Source organism: Coloeus monedula, assembly GCF_965178545.1.
Source record: "Coloeus monedula genome assembly, chromosome: 8".
NCBI classification, from domain to species: Eukaryota; Metazoa; Chordata; class Aves; order Passeriformes; family Corvidae; genus Coloeus; species Coloeus monedula.
Window position 1 is genome coordinate 21,754,274 of NC_138788.1, and position 23,382 is coordinate 21,777,655.

General features: G+C 41.1%; 1 protein-coding gene across 3 annotated transcripts in view; it reads right to left on the reverse strand.

Moving 5' to 3' along the window:
* Window positions 1-19,664: 19,664 nt before the first annotated feature.
* PANK1 (pantothenate kinase 1) overlaps window positions 19,665-23,382 on the reverse strand; it is a 31,094-nt gene continuing 27,376 nt past the window's right edge. For all 3 annotated transcript variants that reach the window (XM_082286359.1, XM_082286357.1, XM_082286358.1), the window contains exons 6-7: window positions 21,798-21,923; window positions 19,665-21,165 (exon numbers count right to left, since the gene is read on the reverse strand). In XM_082286359.1, the coding sequence (XP_082142485.1) occupies window positions 21,106-21,165; window positions 21,798-21,923 (186 nt within the window). In that variant the 3' untranslated portion in view covers window positions 19,665-21,105. The remainder of the gene's footprint in view (window positions 21,166-21,797; window positions 21,924-23,382) is intronic.

Consider the following 23,382-nt stretch of genomic DNA (forward strand, 5'->3'; position numbering starts at 1 on the left):
AGTTGCCATTTCCAATTAAGTATCACTGATGTATCTTGGTACCCTGAAAAACACTGGAAAGGTGTTGGCAGCAATGCCTGCCTATGCACCTACCTAAACAAGGTCTCTTGCATACTCCAAATCCTTCATCGTTAGATAATTTTTCTCCTTGAGTGGGTATTTCACATAAGGGCAGATGGCATTTAATACATTTTAAATTGCTACGAAGTTCTAAATTCACCTGAAGCAGAAATAGAATCACAGCAAACTTTTAATGAGTCCACAAGTGCCATCAGATTTCCTTTTCCTCCTCCACTGCCACCCTAAAACACACTCCGCTTGTTTCACACGCTGTCCTGTCTGTCACCACACTCACATCCTCTGGGTTTTTTCCCTACACAAATTTTATTTGGTGCATTGGTGCCAACCACATAGACCTATCCTGTCAGGAGGCATTGACACACTGACAACAGCATTTACCTGCTTGCTATATTCTCTAGGAGCAATAAAACCAAGGGGTTTTTTATTCTCTAGCAGTTGCTTTGTGTACTGAGTTTTCACAGCTGTCTCCCAAGATTTACTTTCTCATTTGAGTAAAAGTAAAAATTGCTTACTAGAGGAGTACTCTGCAGAATACCTCTGCTTGTATGCCCAAGATGCCCATGCAACACCTCTCATCTGAAATACTTTGTTATCTCATCCTTTCTGGCAAACAAACAAAGCTTGCAAACTGACAAGTGTCATCTTACCACCAGCCACGTGTGGGCTGTTTTTATGGAGTTTGCACCATAAGCCAAAGGCAGAATTACATCATATGGGTTGCAACCCCTCAGAGATTACTCTCCACTCCATTAACTTCATTAAAAATAGACCATCTGTGTGGCATAATTCTATTTATTCTTTCCAGCTTGCTACTCCATCAGGCTAAATTAAATGGGCACTGATAGAAAGAACTCTGACCACAAACAAGAGACGAAACCCTGGCTTCATGCAGAGCAGAGGATGGTGGACCAGGCGGGGAATGAGCCACAGTTCATCCTAAATTTCCCATTGTCACTTGCACTGCTTTGCTCTACTGCCCTGCCTACTCTGCATCTGGATCCCTAAGTTAACCAGAAAGGGAACTGCTCAAAGCTTTGGATCTGTGCTGTGTCCCACTGAGCTAAATAGGGTACAGAAATAACAGTGTTTGCCTCCACAGGAAGCTGGCTCTGGCTGGGATTCACAGGGATGTCTCTGCTAACAAAGCATTTTTGCCCTGCCAGTTTGCATCACAGCCACACGCCAACCTGCAAAACCAAAAACAAAATTTGACCAATTAAATTTTTCTCCAAATGCATCCTGTTTTGACTGCTTAGTTTTTCACATATTTAGGGTGGAAGCCAGGTCCTTCAATGCATAATGACAGAAACTGCATATGTTTGCTGAGAGTTTGAGGGTCCTTTGTGATTAGCTGTGATGCCACATTCAGCACATTTTTCATCCAATACTAATTTCTCTGCTGTCATCAAATTGTATTTTATGGCAGCTGCATTTCCCAAATTAAATATTTGGGCCACTTTCAATGCAAAATACCAGATGCACAGAGAAATAGTCTGAACTGCTTTAGATGAGGAAATAGAAAATGTTAATTCTATACTTAACACAGAAAGCAGCTTTCATACAAAAAACTACAGCTGCTCTTGGAGCACAGTGTTGATACTGATCAAGTGGAGAAACTACCTGGTCTTTGTATAAACTCAGTCCTTTCAAGAGGGAAAGCGCTTCTCCTCTCAGCTGGCTTTTCTTGCTCAGCTGATTTCCATTCCAATATTCTCTCTGTCCACAGGAGAACTTTTTTCAGTATTTTAAAAATGCGCTTTGGCTTGCTGCTGGTGGTATCACTCTATAGCTGCCCCAGGACCATTCAGACTAAAGAAAGAAAGAGAAATTATTACAGAAGTTTAGAAAGAGAGAAGGGAGTCAACAGAGGCAGAGGGCACTTTACGAAGAAGCTTCCCAAATTGTTTTGAGTCAAAACAAGTAGTGTTGGCTTGTTAGATGAAGCAGGTCAGATAGTGTGTCTTTCAAGCTTTTATGGAAGAAAGTGTAATTTAAGAGGATGTTTGCATGAAGGCAGGGTTGCCAAGAGATACAGTCAACAGGGAGAGAACTCTCCAGGAACATGTGGCGGAAACGACATGAACATGGTCAGAATACATAGGCAGTGGTTTGTTATCCAAACTGACAGGACTGCATCTGGAAGGCTGCAATGTTTAAAAACAAACAAACAAACAAAAACCAAACTACAAGAAATGTTTGTTTCTTTTAAAAAATGAGAAGTTGCTGCCTATGAGATGTGTAACAACGTCATCATATTCAAATGGCAAATAGCACATCAAATCAATTCTTCAAGGGCTGACTCAGATCAGTTAGTCCATATGATGAAAGGGAAACCTTTATTCCCATCAAGTTCAGTGCATCAACTCACTTTAAAACCAGCTTTGAATATTTATTGAATGCTGACACTGAAGCCCACCTGTATAGGCAAAGCTGAGTGTGACACCCCTAGCGCAGGAAATTTCAGGCTCAATAGCTGAGAGACTGGATTCAGCATTTCAGTGACAGAAAGATGAGGCTGGCACATGCCTTGAATGTGGAACCATTTGGGGTTTGATTCTTCTTATTTCAGCTCTCCCTTTCTGTGTTTTTTAATGACTTTTATGGGAAATAATGGTGATGAGCTTGAAGGGCTGATAACAGGGGCCTCTGGAGGAGAGGAATAAACACAAAGTCTAGAAATTACCAATCCAAATACTCTGATACCTTTAGGAATGCATAGGAGTAACACAAACATGGAATCCATACTCCACTGCAGTGTGATCCGAAGACGGCAGAGCAGACAGGAGCTGGGACAGTGACCACAGAGAAGCAGCACAGCCCTGCATTGCCACCTTCTCAGCTGTGCACCCACCAGCAGGTTGCCTGAACAAGCTCCAAACATTCCTCTGCTGAAGGAGCTTGATATTGTCAAACATGACAACTTGATAAGGCCTAAAACAGACAGGAGGAGGTATTTGACTATGTCTACAGACTAAATTAAGGGCTTTTGTGAGGTCTTCAAGAAGCTCTCAAAGCCAACCTAGTTTAAGATATGTTTACTATGAACACTCTAAGACGTGACTTATTAAGTACTGAAACAGCCTCCAAAACATTATGGCCAGCAGGAAAACCATTTGAATCAGAAGAGATGTTAATTAGGAAATTCAACAGCATAACAGACTCCAAGGAACCCCTAGAGAGGCAGGAGAAAGATCCCACTTTCCACATTTGCATTTCACATCTGGGAAATATGTATCATTACATCAACATTGGGAGAAATCCAGAAATAGCAGGAAGGAAAGAAACTTTGAGTTTGGAAAAAAAAGTGAAAGACAGGAGACTGTTTACATTTTGAACAAAGGGAGAGAAAAATGTCAGCATTGTCCTGCTGAGGACTGAGGATGAGGAGCTGAATTCCCAACTCCAAAAATATTTTCAGGTCCTATTCAGAAAGGGGGATGCAGGAATTTGGTGGTTGCTAGCCTAAAACATCTTCTCTGTTTTGGTACTCAAAACCTGCCTCTAGGACGTTCTGCAATAGCTGGGAAACAACTTTCATTTTTTAAACATCCAAAGAAAATATTTCCTTCTTCTATTTTTTTTTTCTAATCAGGAGCTTTGCTTCTGACATTGCAATCAATAACTAAAATTTCTTTCACGCTATTTTCATCTGCACTCTCACTAATGCGTCAAAAAGATTTCAAACATTAGGTACACTGTTATCCCAGAAGAAATGGAAAATAAATGGTATGTAGGCGAGTAGTCTGGCAAACTGCGACAGTTGAGGAATCCCTGAAGTTTGGTCACATCTCTTGGCAAGACATAGCAATAATTTTGATTGTATCCCAGTCACTCACAGATTGCACAAGAAACTTGGAGAGCTGGAAAGAAAAGGGTGGCAAATCAGTTCTCCTTATTTACCTGCCAGTAGGTTAAAAGAACAAAAATGTACATTATAAATAAATATCCACATATGGTCTAGGGCTTCCCATGATCAATATTTCTGGACACTTATGACAAACCTCTGCTAGCAACTAATGTATTTACCATTCAAAAAGCATTTAAGGACAGTGTTCCCCAGAAACTGAATAGATTCTAGTGACAATGAGAACTGTCAAAGAAAACAATGTTTAATAGTAAAAGGAGCCCAGATTATTCCCCATGTCTTGTTTATACATTAATTTTTCATCCTAGCCACTTAAATAGCACTACCCAACTTGCCAGTTGATGTAAAACATAAGCCTGATTCCTCATGCGTGTGTGGGTGTACATCCCCTGCACAGACCAGGCATACAACACATATTAAATAAATACAGTTGCTTCATTTTTCTCTGTTATTTATATAATGCTGTGAGACAGCATTCACACCAAAGCCCAGAAAATCATCTTACAATAAAACACCAAAAAAGGAAAAAGAAACCAACAGTTTTTCAGTGAAAACCGGTAATGTTGTCTAAAAGTAAATACTAAAGATTCTTCATTTACTGCCTTCTCACTTCATTATCTCATCAAACAGAACAAGCAAAAACTAATAAATATGACACAGAAATGAAATAAGAACAAAAAATGCTGTTCCTTTTTTTTAAGTCAAGTAAAAGCAGCAAGAATATCCTGGTTTGTGGATAACTTGTAGTTCTCCAACATTGAACTGCAGCTGAGAAATGACTATTCAGTAGCATTTGTATTGTATGCAAAGTAACCGATAGAGTTTTACTAATGAAGACTAAACTTATCCTAACTCACTGACAAAATACATTGCTGCACGCCCTCAAGCCAGTTCTACAATTCCCAGCTGCTTCAGGCTCTGGGGAAGAAATTTGCCACAAATTGCTGGCTAATCTTACCACTGAATAGCTCATCTTGCTGCTGAGGAGATGATCTGCTGCCTCAGGGGCTTGCACAGCTTAAAATGCTGCGGAGACAAAAGCGATGGATTTTGATCTTTCGGTGTAAGGAAAGATAAGTGCCTCCTGGCTACACCTGAATTCTGTGAGCTCCTCTGTCCTGCCATGGTGTCTGTGACCATGCCAGACAGGTGTCACCTGTGCAGCAGCCACTCTCTGGTACTGAAAAATGCTTCTTCCAAAAACAGGAGGATGAGGAACCTGAACACCGAAGATTTCATACTTAGAAAATCACAGCTTTCCCTGCATGTAGTTATACCCAGCATCCTACAAGCTGAGGAGGAACAGGGAGCCAATCCAGGAAAAGAGAGTCTTCACCTGGAGATGTATGTTCACCCAGAGCAGCCAACTCGGTGTACAGCCCCACTGGCAACAGCTCTTCCACTCCGCTGCAAGTGCAGAACACTTCCAGAGAGGAAAACAAAACCATCAGTTCAATAAGCTCAGTAGGAAGCACCTTCATTTCCAGTGAAGAAAAACAGAGTGATTAGTTTGGACAGCTACAGTTTTGGTTTTTAAAAATGACACCTTTCCAAATTTCTCCATCCCACAGGCTGGGAGCCCACTTCCTGCAGGCAAGCTGTAGCTTGCAGTTTTACTACTCACAGTCACATCAGTGTATGTCAATTAACACACTCAACAATATAGCTCATAAAATATGTATTTTGGTCTCATAAGGCTGCTGCAAAGAAAACCCTTTCCTCTTAGGAAAAAAAATGGAAAAAATGAAAATTTTAATTTTTTTTTAATCTGCTTTTAAAAATCTACATGAGACTCTACAAAGATAATCCAAACCGCAGATGTAGTACCCACCACAGGACAGTAAAGGTAAGAAACTTTTCTTCAATCCTGTGAAGTTTCTTGTTTTAGGTTGGAAGGAAGAAGGGATTTTTCTCTGTTGAATAAAGAGAGCAATAGCACATAATTTCACCTTCAAGTTCTGTGAACAAGAATGAGTACCATCATTCTCTAAATATGCACTTGTGCTAAATGGACAATATGCTCTGAGTGTTTTTTTACTAGTTACAATAGGATCATGATAGAGAAACAAAGTGTCTAAAGTGAGAATGAGAACAAGTCCTAAAACAATGCACAAAAGCATCAATGCTTTCCAGACTAAAATAAACTGTAGCAGATTATGAAAAGTTTACATTGAACTGACTTCTTAGTCTCACCATACTAATTAAAACAGTGCTACTTGTCTAATTGCTTCTGTCATTCATAATTTAACAGCAGGTCTACACTACATTCAAAAGTATAGTTAACATTTTATGTACATGTAAAACAGAGTCAAGTGCATGCATGTCACAGTTATGCTCTCTAGGATTAGAGGCACCCTCTTAGGGGTGGTTTAATCTTCCTGTTTAGAATTTTAGGCATTCACCTATCCAGCTAAATATAATCTGATTAATAAAACTCATATTCTTATGATGCCTAGGTCTATTTTCCAGAAAAATGGTCTTTTAAAATGCTCATACTCCAAGAGAGAATAGTGTAGGGAACGTATCCTGAAGTTGTACACATGGTTATACATCACGAAAGTAAAATCATTAGGTGCAAACTCAGTTACAACAGAAAGAGAGCATCATATCTTCGTGTATACAGCTAACTAACTGCACGTGCACACAACTGCAGTAAAATATCTGAGCATTCAGCTACATTTTTCAGGCAACTGCCATAATCACATGTCATCACCCTCTGACCACAGTTTGATAAGCAATTACTTCTTTCAGCAGCAGTGATGCCAGCAGAAACAGCCCTTACCTCCTACTCCCTGCCACATGTTCCCTCCTTTCAGGCCACCTTCTCAGCCCCGACACAGCAGCCCCACAGTCAGACAGATCAGAGTTAAAAGTAATCAATAAAAAAGAAGAAAAGGCACTTTTGAACCCACTGCAGTTCCCCGATGCAGTTCCCCATGAGCCCCACAAATGGCTGTGCTAGTCCAGCTCAGAGGGTGGCAGGGGGCTGCTTACGCAAGCACAGTTCACTCAGGAAACACATGCCAAATCTCTCCCTCAGGAAGCAATTGTGTTTGCACCAAAACATCTGAAAAATCTTCCCCCCCTGTGCCCAGTCTGTTGGACCTTGGCCTGGGAATATGGATCCGGAAGGGATCCCTGGGGGTGTCCTGGTCCCCTTCCTCACAGCTGCAGACAAGAACCAACTCAGCAGATCCGATCAGTCAGTGCTGTAGCAATGCAGCTGTCAGGTAAACGGTGCACAGCTTGAAGCTGAAGTCAATGTGCAAGCTGGGGCGAAAAGAAAGTTCCTGAGGTTTCCCCTCTTTACATATCAGCTGAATCAATTCTGATAAAGCTTTGTAAAATTAAATTACACACTGTGCCATATTATTTTTCATCATCACTTTCCAGCTTCAGGTTAAGGCAGTAGTTAATGATTGAATTTTAAAGGCATTAATGTAGAAACCCCTTAGGGAAGCCCAGAGAAACCTTTTGTTAAAACACAGCTTCAGTTACACTGCTGCAAAAGATGGAAAAGTAAACATTAAATATAATGCAACTGAAAAAATATAAAACAAGAACACAGTATGAGCTATGCAGCACTAAAAAAAAAATACAAAAAGACAGTAACAGCTAATGATTTGAGGTGAGCAATAACACAGCCCTAACTGAGGCATAATAGAATCACTCTGAGGAAACTGCAATTCTGTTTCACTTCATTAAGTTTCATGTTATCCTCCAATTTCCCAGCACTAACGGAAACGTTTCCTCATTGCCACTGTAGGAGCAGACCTACAACAACAGACTCAGCTGTCCCAACCAGCTTGTTAACTTAATGAAATCAATTCAGTCAGAATGCTATCACACAATCCTAAATTCATCCCAAATACCAACTTAACAGCTTACCTGTAGAGATATTAAACAGAACAGGTTGATAAATGAGTGGCAAATTATCAGAAAGTTCAAAATAAGGATAACACTCACTGTATCTTCTGGCTTTTTTTTTTTTTTTTCATTGAATAGATTCCCTGAATTTAGTCAGCCTGTGAGCACACAATTTCCTACAAGACATGTGCCACTTGGCCCGAGTCTATTACTGCACACCTGGTTGTCCTACAAGGGACTAAGAATTCCCCTGGAAATCAATTGCGTTAATATCTCAGAAGAAATATGAAGGCTGTTCAGGATAAGGATTGCTTTGATTAGTTAACTATCCCTGTGGAAGGCCACAGGCCAGCTCTCCAGCCCATCTGAGCAGCCTGTGTCTCGGGTTTTGGAGCTTTTGGAGAGCCAGCTGCTCACACACACTCTCACACACACACACAGAGGCACTCACACACAGACACATGCACAGACTCACACGCACAGAGGCACACAGACACATTCACAGAGGCACACACAGAGGCACACTCACAGAGGCACTCACACACAGACACACTCACACACACAGAGGCACACTCACAGAGGCACACACACAGACACACACAGACACACACAGACATACTCACAGAGGCACACACACACAGAGGCACACTCACACACAGAGGCACACACACACAGACACACTCACACACACAGAGGCACACTCACACACAGAGGCACTCACAGAGGCACACTCACACACAGACACACAGAGACACATTCACAGAGGCACACACAGAGGCACACACACAGAGGCACTCACAGAGGCACACTCACACACAGACACACTCACACACACAGAGGCACACACACACACAGAGGCACTCACAGAGGCACACTCACACACCCCCGTGCACGGGCATCCCGGCGACAGCCGCGGGTCCGCACACACGGGGACGACGGCAAGGTGCAGCACTGCCTCTCACACCTGCTTCTGAAACAGGTACATTTGTTCTGCTTATGCAACAGGAATAAAAGATACCTGAGTTTCCTCATACCATCTAGCAACTTGAACCGCTGTTTATCCTTAAGCGCTGTTTACCTGACTAACATCTCACCAGACCAACAACTTATACCTACGTATGCACGTATATACAGTTCCTTCATTAAACAGTGGCGTTTACATTCATTTTTACTGATTTTTCAATGTTTCCGCAGTTCTACCACGAGCCAGGCAGGGCAGGAAAGCGACCCGGCTACAGCCTCACCGCCGGGGAGCCGCGCTGCCCGCCCCGCTCCGCGCCCCGCTCCGGCCACCCCTCTGTCCCTGCTCGCTGCTCCCGGGCCCCGCAGCCCCGCACGCCCTACCTGCAGGCTGCAGCCCCTACCTGCAGGCTGCAGCCCCCACCTGCAGGCTCGGCAGGAGCCCCGCTGCCGCCGGTGCGCGCTGCCCCGCGGGGGCGGTGGCTCCGCGGGCCCGGGGAGGGGCGCGCCCGCCCCGCCAGCGCGGCCCCCGGCGCAGGAGGCAGGGCAGCGGCTCGGTTCGGCTCAGCTCCCCTCCCTGCCGGAGTTTGCCCGGCCGCCCCGGTCGCCCACCTGGCCGACTGGTTGCCGCTCCCCGCAGCGGGCCCCGGTGGGCTCGGCCGAGCGCTGCCCCTCGCCCGGCTCCGTCAAGCTGTCATGGGAGTCTCTCCTTCGTGGTACCTTCACCAACACGAAAAAGTGCGTCTCAGCAGTGCCACGGGAGCTTTCATCGCATTAAGAGGGATTTTTTTCTTCCCATGGAGGCAAAGTCAGTACTGGGATTTGTGGATCAGTGCTCTCAGGCATTTCATAAGATATTTTTAAACGGTTCCAAAGTCAGGCAACACTCAAGAGTGGAAATAACATCAGAACTTGTGCATAAGGGTGGCCCTCTGTCACATACACCAGCCCTTCCTCCCCATTAGGAATCATGCTGCAGTTTGGCAATCTTTAAATTTTCAAACAGTTCAAAACCCCAGACCAGACCAGGAGAAGGGCTCATGTAGATTTGGACCCTAGACTCTTGGAACAAGTTTCAAATTCCAGCAGCCTTCTGTTTATCCAAGAAAGATAAACTAAGTGGCCTGCTGAATACTGCATGTGTTTTCAGGCAAGATCTGGAAAGCAGCAGGTCTTTGCTCAGAAAGGACATTAAACATCCTGTGACACTTTCCATGAGAACAAAGATAAAATGGGATCTTTTCTTACCCTTCTTGTTGCCAGACAAGAGCTGCTTGGTCCTTGTCTTTCCCCTGGGACCTTGCTGCCTTCCAGTGCTTCTATAAAGAGCAAGTGCAAAGCTCCCAGCAGCATGCAAGCAGAGCCCTTGGAGGGTGGCAGAGAAGTGTTTGCCCTGCTGGTCTTCAGGAAAAGTTCAAGCATACATGATTTGCGTGAGCATGGCAGCTTCGGGGTAGATTATTAATTGGAAAAGACTTCCCTTTCTAGGTGACTCTAGAGTTGCTCTGTGCCATACAGCAGCACAAGAGAGCTAGGAGAGAATGATCTTTCCCCTCCTTCTGCACACTGTGGAATGAAGCTGCACACCACCTGTGCACATCTTCCCCAATACAGGTACACCTCCTCCTGTGGCGTGTGGCCCACAGTAGTTCAAGAGAAAAGGAGCTAGGTTTTCCCCACCATGCATGTGGTTAATAAAACTTGTCCTTGAACAAAAAAAGTGCAGCTCTTACTTTCTTGTTGAGTTTTTGATTTTTTTTCCCCTCATTTTTATAGTTCTTCAGTATTTTAGAAAGATTTTTAATCTTACGCGTATTAAACTGTGCTTCATGTTGGAAGATTTCCTTTACCAAAATACACTGCTAACATAATTGCAGCAGGCTTTATTTGAACTCCTTAACACTGCAAGATAAAATTCTGAACAGGATGGTCTGAGCATTAAGCTACCAGCCAAGAGACTGGGGATCTCAAAATTGCAGCAAACTTTCTCTGCAAGTCTGGTTGGCAGCACCTCTATGACTACTCCCCATCAGCAGGGGGAATGACAGTGGTTATCTGTATTGGCTACTGACATTTTGACACCTGGCTCAATGACAGGTAATGCTTCTCTGTGGTGTGGAAAGGATATTGAAGGATATTGTCAGAGCACTACAGCCCATTGTGCATTGTACATGCCAGGGAAACTCAGAGAGGCAACAATACCTCTCACACCCTGCTGACCTGCCCTTGGCGCTACAACTTTAAAACATTTTTGTGCTATTTAACTTTTATATAAATTCATTTTAAGCACTGAAGTATCAGAAGCTGGATATTGCCAAATCAAAATGCATGCCTTCATTTGGTTCTTGGATCAAAACTCTAACAGTAATAGAAATACCAGGGTTTGGGTTACACCCGTGTTTTACACATTCATGACAGGCTTCCTTTTGTCACAAATTCTTCTCATGCAAGTTTCAACTGCTGACACCAGATGGACAAACAACACAAAAGAAGTCACAAATAATGGCCTTAATCCTTCCAAAGTTGGAGGACTATGCGTGTTGCTTTCTCAAGAGCTGCAATCAAGATAGGACAGGAACACATGTCCTCACCTGGAGTGCCTGACCGGGCAAAGACAACACAGTTGGGGAAGGGCTTGTTTTGGTTTGGTTCCTGTGCAAACAAGAGTAATTCCTTTACACTCTTTCACACTTCGCAAACCACAAAAATAACAGAAAGTATACTACTATAGAATTCAACAGGTAAAAATAAATGTTTTTACAATTTGGAGGATGGTTAGGTGCCATGATACTGTTGATATATGGCCTTCCTATGCAATGAGTGTTCTTAAATTGAACCTTTATGTACAAATACCTGTTGGAAACTGAAAACCTCACTACCATTCTTCCACTGCCCTCTTCTCCCATCTGCCTGTTGCAGCCAGCCAACAGTACAGGGAAATGCTGTAACGGCATGCTCAGAGTAACATTTCCAGATCTGGTCACTAACACTTGGATCTACAACCTTTGGCATCCTATAGCCAAGGGAACACAGCTTCCCTGGCATCTCTAAAAATTAAGCCAAGGACTGAGGAAACTGTAGGTCCCTATGGCTCCTTCAGCCCCCTCTCTGCAGCTATAGTCCAAATTTTGCCAACTCCAAGGCAAGAAGGTAAAGCACCCACCACTTGAGAGCTGAGGCTCCTTTCTGGAGGTGAAGGCAAGCTCTGTTTCTTACCGACACAAGATTTTAGCAAGGGATCAAAAGACTGTGATAAATTCCTAAAAATATGTGGCTGTGTAAATCACGTATGTAACCTCAGATAGAAAAAAAGGGTATGTAATGGCCTCCTCACTTTTTCATGGGCACTAGCAATTCCTGGAACATAAGACCATCATTCGGCATCAGACCAAAAGATGCATTTAAAACCAGGCAGTTTCTAATGACACTCAAAACTAGATGAGGGTATATCTTGCTACCTACTGAGTGCATCATCTTCCAGAATATTGGGAAATTTTGGAAGAAGTATCCTCTCTTTCTTGATACAAATATAGGTAAATCAATACTCAATATTAGTTGAACAAGAGGATAATTCATCCTCCTTTTACTGATTAAAAACTTCCACATTTCAAATCTCCTGCGTTGGTCTCTTTATTCGTGTGTCATGGAAGTCCTTGGTCCAAGCACACACTGTAAGATTTTTGGACATATTTATATGCATTTATTTTACAAAGACCTGCATTCCAGCTAGCAAGTGCAACAATTTTTCACTGGAAAACACAGATTCATCACTACAAATGTCCTATGGAAAACACAGATTCATCACTCCAAATGTCCTATGGAAACATCATTTAACAAAACTTGGCTGCAAAAATGCAGCCAAAGATTTAAAAAAAAAAGTCCTTATATTTCAAATGACTTGCTTTGGGCAGCCTGCTAGTCTTCCTTGCTAGCAGGCTTTTTTTGGTGGAAAAAGTGAAATGAAATGTAGACATCTTGAAACTTCCCATCAGAATAAAAACTTAATTAGACATTGCACTTTTTCACAGCATGGGAATAATAAATTTGAATTAGTTGTACTTGGAAGCAAGCCTTTGCACAGCTATTCCAGTCTTTCTTCCATATTCACTGTGGACCAGAAGCTTGGACTACTTCAATCCATACAGAAATCTGACCCCAAATAGGGTAACCCCAAATATAGGCTGTAATGTCACTCCAGTCTGAGGAGACCTAACCATTTCCATCGTTCTACAGTTTTTCATAGCATTATGCTTTTGTTCTTCTGGATGAAAAGTATGGCTTGCTGTGCTCTGCAGAAGAAATGGTGTTAGCAGCTTTTCCTGCTCATCATCAACACCCTTGCCTGTCCCAGCTCTCAGGGAAACGCACAAGCTAAAGAAGGTTGAATTGGGGATCAAGGCCCGAAGGCAGTGCAGGTGGTCTTTATCCTATTCTCCAAATCAGCACACAAAACCAAGTAAAAGAAGATGGTAAACCACCACCAATTCTTCATACCTCCACAACACAGAAAACCAGTCATTTGACAAGAATTTGCTGTACCTCAGACAAAACTCTGGCTGGTGTTTGCTGACTGCTGGGGCTTTCAGAGAGAGTTCCTCATCCAGCCCAGGGTATGCTGTGCCTCTAGACAAGCTTTTGCTCCAGCTCACCTATAAAATGCACAGCTTAACACCTAGACCTACTTTCAATTCAGCTTTTACTACCTAATTGTTGTATTTGTTGTGTTCACGGGCTAGGGGGAAAGTTTCTTTGGTTTAAACTTTAATACACTCCTTTAAATAAAATATTCTCATTGATAGTATCTACAGCAAACATTTACAGAGTTAACAAACACAGAAACTATTGTCATTCCACACAGAAAGTTACAAGCACCAAAGATTTCTGTTTTATTTGGAGATGTACCAGATTAGTCCCAGGGGCACTTATGCAACACAGAATCTTACAGATAATTTTTTTTTTCACCCTATGCTTGGTGCAACATTTTTTTCCCTTCATTTGCTTGCTTTTTTCTCTCCAAGTTAAGCATGTACAGACAGAGGCCTAAACCAGAGCCAGCTAAAAGTCCATCAGAAACGATCTGCTCTGAGTAGAACAATATTTTGGTAAATATTACAACATTGATTATCCATGGCCTTGCATTTTGGTATCGGCTACGTGGCTGCAAGGCCGGCCAGGCTGCTGCGTGCCAGGGCTCTGTTCCTTCTCCCCACAGGGCAATAGTATTACCTAGCATCTCATTCCTCCAAGACTAGTGCTGCTAGCTTTATAACTGGTGACACAAACTTCATAGACAGATTTCTGATTCAATCCTGAATAATATTTTACTAAAGTGTTTTCTTGTTTGTGTTTTTAAAAAGTTCTCTGTTGTTCTGCCTTTCTTTCTGTGTGTCCCAAAGCTCCCCTTATTGAGTTGCCAGTCATACATCACTACTTCCCAGCACAGCAGGGGAAGTGGAATGGTCAGGGACTGAAAGGGAACTGACTCTCAATTACCGTCTCTCCTCCCATGGGTCTGCAAGGCAATAGGTTAGAAAAGGAAAAGCCAGTTCTTATACTTCTGTGAAAAAAATATTTCAATTGCCCAACAATGACCATACACAAGACAGACAAACTTCTATAGTGCCTTATGCCCATAGTCAATGGCCCCAACAGTGGTGTCAGTAACAGCTCTTCTGCTCCTAGCCTGATAAAGGGGCTTATAATTCCAGAGTTGGTGTCTTAGAACTTTATAGCAACGTACATAAAATGAAACTTTAAGCAAATTCCTGCAATGCTGTGAACCAGATGTTCATGAAAATCTCACATAGGCACTTTTATAATTGCCTTTCGGGTAGGAGAGCTGGAACAGAGAGAGACATTGCATGACACCTTAAGAAAATCAAGCTCCAAATGGAGGGGAAAAGACAGGAAATTGAAAAAAGAAGTCTTCTTGACTAAAACTAAGCTGACCTCTATGATTCTTCCCATGAATAAAAGGTGAATTAGTCTGCAGAGTTTGGTGCCTTTTCTGCTCTTTTTTTTTTTTTTTTGTTAATACAATTTCTTATGTGATGAGAGCAAGGAGTGGAGAGAAATTCAGTTCCTGAATGTTTTCTGCCCTAGCTGTAAAAGAGCAAGTGTGAAGTGTGTTATGGGTCAGCGAGCAGCTGAACAATCAGGAAGCAGCTTTAGCTTCCCTTGCACTGCTTTTCCCCCTCAAAGAAGAGGCAAACCAGTGATGCTTGGGGGCTGCTACACTGCACAGGCAACTCTGCTGGAGAGAAGTCTACAAACCTCCTATATTTGAAGAGAAAACTTATTTTCTAAGCTGAAAAAGAAGTGACAAACACTTGGAAATTTGGGAGCGTTTTTGGCTTATCTTGTAAATATTTCTGGATTCTTTTATGCACAGCCTTTTATAGCCAAGTGCAATATGCTGAAAGCTAGCTGGGTAACAGCATGCTCCATGTTTAGGACATAGGAACAGCATGTTTTTGTTCACTTATTCAAATAGCAGTAGGGGTGAGGTTGCTCAAAAAACAAAACAATTCTACCAAAAGGAACTAAAAAAATTTTTAAGTACACCCAGCATTTTGTAAATCATTTAGCCAGCCATCTTTGGAAATGCTAAATTCATTTTTTCATTTAGGGCTTTTTTTTTATTAATGTGCATTAGTTCACAGTTAATTTTAAAAATATAAAAAGAGTAAGAACAATTTTCAAAACAGGAGTGTTCTTACTGTTCAAATCAACACCAATAATAAGTTTTTATCTCCAGATGAAGCCTATCCAATCTTTTCAGAGGAGAAGCCTCTCACAGCTTCTGTTTCCTTGCCCACATTACACTACTGCATTTCACAAAACTGATGTTCACCGACCACATTTGGTGTGCTGCCTCCATTGCCTTCTGCTGACTATCAGGATACCAGTGGGGTAATTCCACTGGGAGGACAGAGGGGGCAGATGTAGATAACAATACCGCTATCCCAACTCAGTATAACATCTGCAGGTTGGTAATGATTTACTGCCTTACAGGAGAATTATTTCAATCGCAGCCTCCCAAATGATGCAGCTGTTATAAAAGCTTGTAGGAAAGAGCATTTTGGTCAGCATGTCTTTCCTTGGGCTTGAGACATTCATTTCTTCATCCTTACTGAAACACACGTATTTCAACTTCCACTCAACCCAGCATCTGCATTAGAAACTCCTACAAGCTGAGACCAGCTGTTTTATTTTCGTGCAACTTGCTAACATATTACTGCAAAACAAATCCTCTGAACAAGTCACAGCATACCAGTGGCCACACCATCTTGTTGGCTTGAAGAACTGATATATCTGTTGTGACAAAAGGCATTATCAAACCGGTGTCTGTCCACAATGAGACTCTGTCTTGCTCTAAGCACTGTTCCCTGACACTTTCAAAGATGCAAGAGAAAACGTGTATTTCCTTGCAAGGGAAAGGTCATCTCACAAAAGATTTTAAACCCAAAAAAGCCATTTGGAAAAAAAAAAAATCTAACATACTATATGAGAAAAGTGGTAACGTGGTTAGCTGAGACCACATCCTCATGGATGGGCATAAATGGAAATCTCAGTAACAGGTAAACTCAACCCTGTACCTGCACTGCTAAGGCTGCTTTAGTAGAGCAGCATCTGCTCAAGGGCAACTTCTGCTTCCTATTGACGCCATGATAATTTTTTGCCTTTTCTTTTATATCCTTCGTATACCTTTTTATAAGTTCTGTATTCTTAGTGCTTTTTGCCCACATTCTTGGACTTGTTTGTTCAGCTGGGAGACTAAACATTTTAGAAGCTTCATAGCTAGGGGTTAGTGTGCCCCAGACCCCAAGGTGCTCTCCAGAACACATTCTGTAAACCAAGATAGAACCATCCAGGGAAGGTTCCTTGGGGAGGGGGGCTCACTCAAGCCTCTCACTGGGGAATCTTTGATAGATCTGCTAATTAGTAAGACCTATAATGTTATACCAGATCTTTTGGAGGTGTGCATTGTGGTGTGCATTGGGGTGCATTCGACCTGGATGTAGTGCACCTAAGGATCCTTAAAATAAATACCAAGGTAAAATCCCTTTTTCCCTTCTAACCATGTTTGACTCTTGATTTTAAGACCAGGAAAAGGCATCAGTATTAAATGCCCAGATTCACTCAAACCTTTAGGTTTGAAAAGAGATGAATGGGTCACCCACCCAAAAACCTGGAAAACTATGAAGTTGTCAACTTGGAAAGACACTTCTGAAGGTGGAAGCGCCTTGATCATCACAACAAAATAAAGCAAAACCACTTAACAACAGGGAATGACACATGGTTTTAAGTAAAGCGTGATGCCAGTTCATGCTGTTTACCCTCCTTCATTCCAGGTACCAAGAGGTAGCGAGACACAAACCAGACCACGGTCCTTTTCATAGCCTCCATTTAATCCCAAATTCAAAGATACCTTTTGTACTTTAAAAACAGAACCCAGTAGAACTCCTCATTCGACTGGAAACAATCATGTATGTTTATTTTGTCATCAGTTCAACCCCATATGGTTCTCCCACCTCTAAAGTTCTGCTGTGTCCTGCCAAAAATCACTTGCAAGTATCTTGTGACAGTCTAACGGGAACAGAAGTGCTGATAACAGTGAAACACCAGGACAGCTGTGCTGAGGTTGGAATGAACTGCAAGCACCCTACTTGTCCTAGAAGTCAGATTCTTGTACTGGCCCCTGCACCCCATGCTAGCCTTCTCTATCAAACTTGACAAAGTAAATACTCTTAGTCGTCTCTCACTCCTCATCCAGCACTACAGATTTTCCCCCAGTACCTTAGTCCAAAAATCTTACTTTAAAACACGGACCCTTCTTCCTAGGGGATGCAATTAGACTTTTTTTTGTCAAAACCATTAAAAATTGGGGTTTCTTGGTGGTGGTGCGGAAAGAATGAAGAGAGTAGCATGTGATAAAAGAACAAATGTTCAAGTCCAAAAGCAGCACAGGACAAGACAATCAACAGCAATGAGTCCAATGCATTCTACTCCAACTTACCTGAATAATTACCTTACCATGTTTCAGAAAGAGAAGCTAGGTTAACAAGGCTTGGCCTGGTAAGAGGTCTCTTTAATTTATACCAAAACAAGTATTTTCAACACATACTAAACTGCAGACTCGCTGATCTCCCTTAGGGAAGGCTGCTTATTCAACCTCACCATTTCCAAAACAAAAAAGATCCAAGAATCTGGGTATTTCTAGGTTCTCATTAATACTCTTCGATAGTGCTGGAGTTGAACTTTGCCTGCACAAACTTCCAGTTTGTACGAGTTATAGTAGAGATTTATCTATGTACCTGAGCAAGGCTGTTTTCAGACTTTAGATACTTCTGGATGATGAAGTGGGGCACCTTGGGGAACCCCTTCCAACAGATGATTGTAGACAGCAACTGGATACCAAACCCAATCAGAAAAATTCAAGACAACACCAATGCTCTTAAAAATGCCCCAAAGCACTCCCCTATGGCAAAAATATTGTAACAGTGCCAGAAATCAACCACACTGTCATTCATCCATTACCTTAACTATGGAGGGGGAACATGGAGAGGAAAACAAGAGCTGGGATTAGTGGAGGTAGGCGAAGTAGCAAGTTACAGTACTAGCACATGGCTATGATGGTACTGATGGGGACACAGAAAAAAGCAGTCAATTGTAGATTTCAAGGCAACAAAGAAATAGTTTTGCAGTAGGGTTTTCTCCCTCAGGAAAGGAAGAATTAAACTTACAGTGTCATTTTCCTCTAGTTCCTCCTATTTTTTGACTTTCCACAACTCTTTATTCTGTTAAGTCTGCTAATATTTTTGCCAACCAGATGTACTCATTTATGTAGTATACAATTCAGAGTACTTTTTCCTCATTCTTTTAACTACAGCAATTCACCTATTAAGCATTTTAAATTTCACATCAGCATTTTTAAGGTAAAGTTTTATTTTGTGCTTCTCCTAGAATCGTGATCAACTTACCTGACAGTCCCTAGAATCTTACAGCTAACTTCAGGGCTACCACAATTGTGCTTTTCTTCTTCAACCACACAGCCTCAATTTGTGCATCTTTAAAGTCCTTATATATCTCTCTGAATCGCTTGCTAGGGTTTTTTTGAATGTGTGTGGGTTTTTTGTTTGCTGGGTTTTTTTTTTTTGTTTGGGTTTTTTGGTTGTTGTTTTGGGGTGTCTTGTTTGTTTTAGTTTTGTTTGGGGTTTTTTTGTTGTTGTTGTTTTTTTTTTTGAAGTAAAGGATTTTAATCTTAAAAGAACTGCTATTTCTTATTTGTTTACTCAACGTTACAGTCTTCTTTCACATAAGTTCAAACGTGAAGAATTCAAGAATACCTAGGTGACAGACATTCCCATATCAAATTCCCTTCAAAAAAAAACAGTGGAGAAAACGACGGGATCTTTCTCTGAAACAAACCAACCAAGCAGTTACATGGCTGATGTTGTGCTTCCCTCTACTGTTTATCAGAAGTAGCACAGTTACCTCTTAACATTCTGAAGTTTTCCTTAAGAAAAAACAGTGTACAAATGAATCTTCATTCACAGGCAAAACTTAGCCAATAACCTAAATCAAAGGGTTTTTTTCTTTATTAAAAAAATAAAGGCACTGAGCAGAACCATCTGCACTTATCTCAAGTTCAGTATTACAGAAAATATCAACTTCCACACACTAATATCTCAGCTTTTGGTTTACAGTCCTTTAAAGTCAACTTCAAGCAGGAGAAAGGCTTCAAAGACTAAAGCTTTGTAATGAAGACTAAAAACATGTCAAGAACCAAACAATTACCATGGAAGTAAGTAGTCATGTATGCCACAAAAAAAAGTATTACACATGTCACATCATTGCTTCCAAGAAATGAATTCCACAGATACATTAAAACTGTCAAAACAGTAGTGGTCTTTATTTCCATCAGACAAGTTAACACTTCAGTTCATTTTACCATCTTTCAACATTTGGGAGATATCTAAGTTAATGACTTAAAAAAGTGAAGTAAGTCCCCTTCCAAAAATATACTGAACTTTATACTGTCCCTCTTATGAGTCATTTACATTATGTGACATCACATATAGTCTTGCAAGACAAAATAATTTATGAACTGTTTTTCAGCCTCTCATTTGTGAGCCCTCAAGGTGTCCACAGAAAGCAAGTTTATACATGCTCTGCAGCAAGCTAAGTACATAGATTTCAAAGGGATCTCAATTCAACTTGGAAAAAAAAAAAATCTAGATAGGTCCACAAATCAGAAAAGGTAGAAAATACTGTATTGGAATAAACACTCAAATTTTAGTGTCCTGGAGGGAAAGTTAACACTAGTTTAAAAACAGAAAAGACTTTAGTCAGTATATTTCTAATTTTAGTAATTGGGCTTTTAATAATGCTGTTATCAGTCGTTTTCAATTATGAACAAGTTAAAACTCGCAGATTACAGAAAAATAAGTGAAAACAATCTCCCTTTGTCATCTAATACCAAGTGTGAATAACATCTTTACTACAGAACTCTTCATGTTGATCAGATGTTTTCATCAGAAACAGATTTTCATTTTAGTGTCAGTTGAATAATTAAAACTTTAGTTCACATCTTGTTTAAAATTTTTATTATAGAGAAGAATCAGTCCTGCAAAACCAGCTGGCAGTCTCTTCCTGTTGCAATTCATGACTACTGAAAAATCACAGTCTTAAACCCCCTGCTATTACCAAGCTTCCTCACAGTCCTTTGAAGAAACTCATTTAGCCACAGAATGGTTTGCAAATTTTTTTTTGGGGGGGGGGGGGGGGGGAGGGGCAGACAGATGTTAAATAAAAAAGTGTCTCATCTCATGAGGAAAGAAAAGGCAAAAAAATAAATGACTAGTTTTCACAGTAAAATGCATCAGCTTTGTAGTTTCATTTGAAACCAAGAACAAATCATGAAACGTCATGAAAATAAGATTAAAAAATCTCCTAGAGTGATTACTAAATGAAATTAAAATTACCACACTAATCAGTAAACCCCAGAAGAAAAGCAGATGCCTCGTATCACAGGTCCAACATTAAACAGTATCAATTTTTTAAAATAAATTCATAAAATTTGTATGTTTGGCCACTTTGCACATTTTTCCCCTAAAAAATACAGTGTACAGAAAAAAAATCTCGTAATTCCCAGTATGAATTCTGAAGTATAAGGTCAAAACCCAGAAATTAAAGATCAGCTAAAAGGATTTTAAATTATTTACAAATCCAGCAGGTAGAACTACCGTAATGGCTTCATTTCCATCCTTGTAGTGGCTTTCACTCTTATCCAGCAGCATCTGCAGTAGGAATCTCTTCAGACAGCTTCATCACTGATCATCTGTCATTTTAAGCATTTCTAGAAGAGCCCCAACAGCTCCAAAATAACCCTTTGAACAAAGGCAAAAGAAAACCAAAACAAATCAAATTCCAAAATAAGACATAAGCATGAACACAAACTTTTCAGTTCTGTTAAAGCAACGAAAGGAATATCAGCCCTACCAAATATTTGCTCTATCTAAAATACAATTTAGTAAGATCTTCTTTAGGTAGAAGAAAGGGCCTGATACTGGAAAAAGTCTTACATACTTCTCCAAAATTATATAAAAGAAAAGAAATTACAGAACCATAATACTGATGCTGTACTGAGGCAGGGAAGTTTCCATGATGGACCTGTCCATCTGGTAGTCACTTCAGAATTATGCTTGCAAAAATTAATTATACTTGGGGTTTTCATATACCAGCCCACACAAATGAACATTGCTGGCATCAGGGTCAGAAAGCAAATATGAGAAATGGGCAATGTTTAACAACACATACCACAAGATTAGCAATCAACCCAAGGAGTTAACAAGTAATATTTTCAAATGAATTTGTAAACTAAATAGCATTTATGCAGAATTTAGCTTGTGCATTCAATTCAAAGCAATGGCATTTGTCCCCTTTCAAGTTCACCAAATAAAGAACTACAAGAATTTTGTATTTACAAATAGAAGTATAAGTTCAACATGTATTTCCTCACCTCATGTTCCAAAAACAGAGCTTTTAGCTGTCCCTTGGACCAATAATCCATAGCATATGCTAGCACCTTCATGGAAATCATATTAATTCTGAGAAAGTTGCCAACAAACACCACCTTGTCAATGTTCTGTAAAATTGAATTTGAAAAACAGACGAGAAAAATTATATTCAGCTAAATTATTTCCCTCATTCAGCATGTACCTCTGCCCCTACTATGAAGTTAAATGGGAATTTTAGGTTACATTTAAATACTTCAGACTGAAAAGTCAAAAAATATTGCAGTTACTGACCGCTAAGAGATGCTGCAAGAGCAGGGAGGTGCAGAGTTTTATTCCAAAGAAAGTGAGAGGCTATTATCACAGATGATCAATATTTCCTTAAAATACTGAATAAATATCAGGACCTTCCCAACGTGACTCAAATTATGAGTGTTTTGATGGTGGCTTTGTTTTTTTAATTGTATATGGCTGCACTGAAGACATCTTTGCCCCCTGCATGGTAAATGAAGCAACTTTCTAGAGATCACTGTGATTATTAAGTCCAGATGGAGAACTTCTGAAGGGTATCTGACAAGGATTATGTTATAGATGGGAAGAAGCATCTTTCATTATCTATTATCAGGACTGTGATTGCATTTTCAAAAAGCAAGTGAAATGGAGCTGACATAATACTTGACATGTATGGCATTCCTTTGTTTCAAAGCTCATTTGAACTCAGGTTTCATTCAGGCAATTAAGATTTCTTGAACCATCAGCACTAGGCTGCCAATGAGAAAGCCACAGACTATCCTTACTTGTATGTACATCACTGCAGTGAGCAGTGGCTCTGTGTGGTGTTTAAACAATGCCCATAACCATCTCACCAAGCCCAATTCTGCCTGTTATGCACAAAACTGCACTTGCATTTTGCGTTAGTGTACCAGATGATGTTGACCAGACACTAGAACTGGTCTAGAAGATTCAGTAGGAGGCCACATCCTGGAGACAAAAGCTTTTACAGGAGTCCTGAAGAGCCCTAGAAAGGCTATCTTCAAGAGTCTTCCACAGAAGACTGCCAGAAAAGCTGCATAAAGGCTAGAGTTAGCAAGGGTTACCCCTCTGCATTGATCCAGCTCTATAAAGCCCAACAGCTGGCTCTGCAGCAATTCCTGTGCTACAGCCACAGCTGTGCCGTGTCCCGGACTGCGCCGGTGACACAGCCCAGGGAACATCCTCACTGGAACGCTCGGTGCTGGACAGAGCCGATCCCCACACGCCGTAGGTCACTCATCCAGTCTGCTGCCTGAGGGACATGCCTGACTGCCCTCAAGCCAAACACAGCAACACAAACTTTACTGAAATAGTTTAGCTTCAGTCACCTGTCTCCTTAGGCTCTGCAGCCACACCATCATGCATTCATACTCATTCCTAGGAATTTATGACTGAAAATAAGAACTTCTTAAATTTCAAAAGGCTGCTATGGAACACGGCCAAGAGCACCTTGCATCCTTGGATAAGGCAGTTTTGTCTCTGAAGTAACTCAGTACAAAGGAGGGACAAATATGCAACTAATTAATTTCCTTTAATGCCATTTCATAAAATTGATTA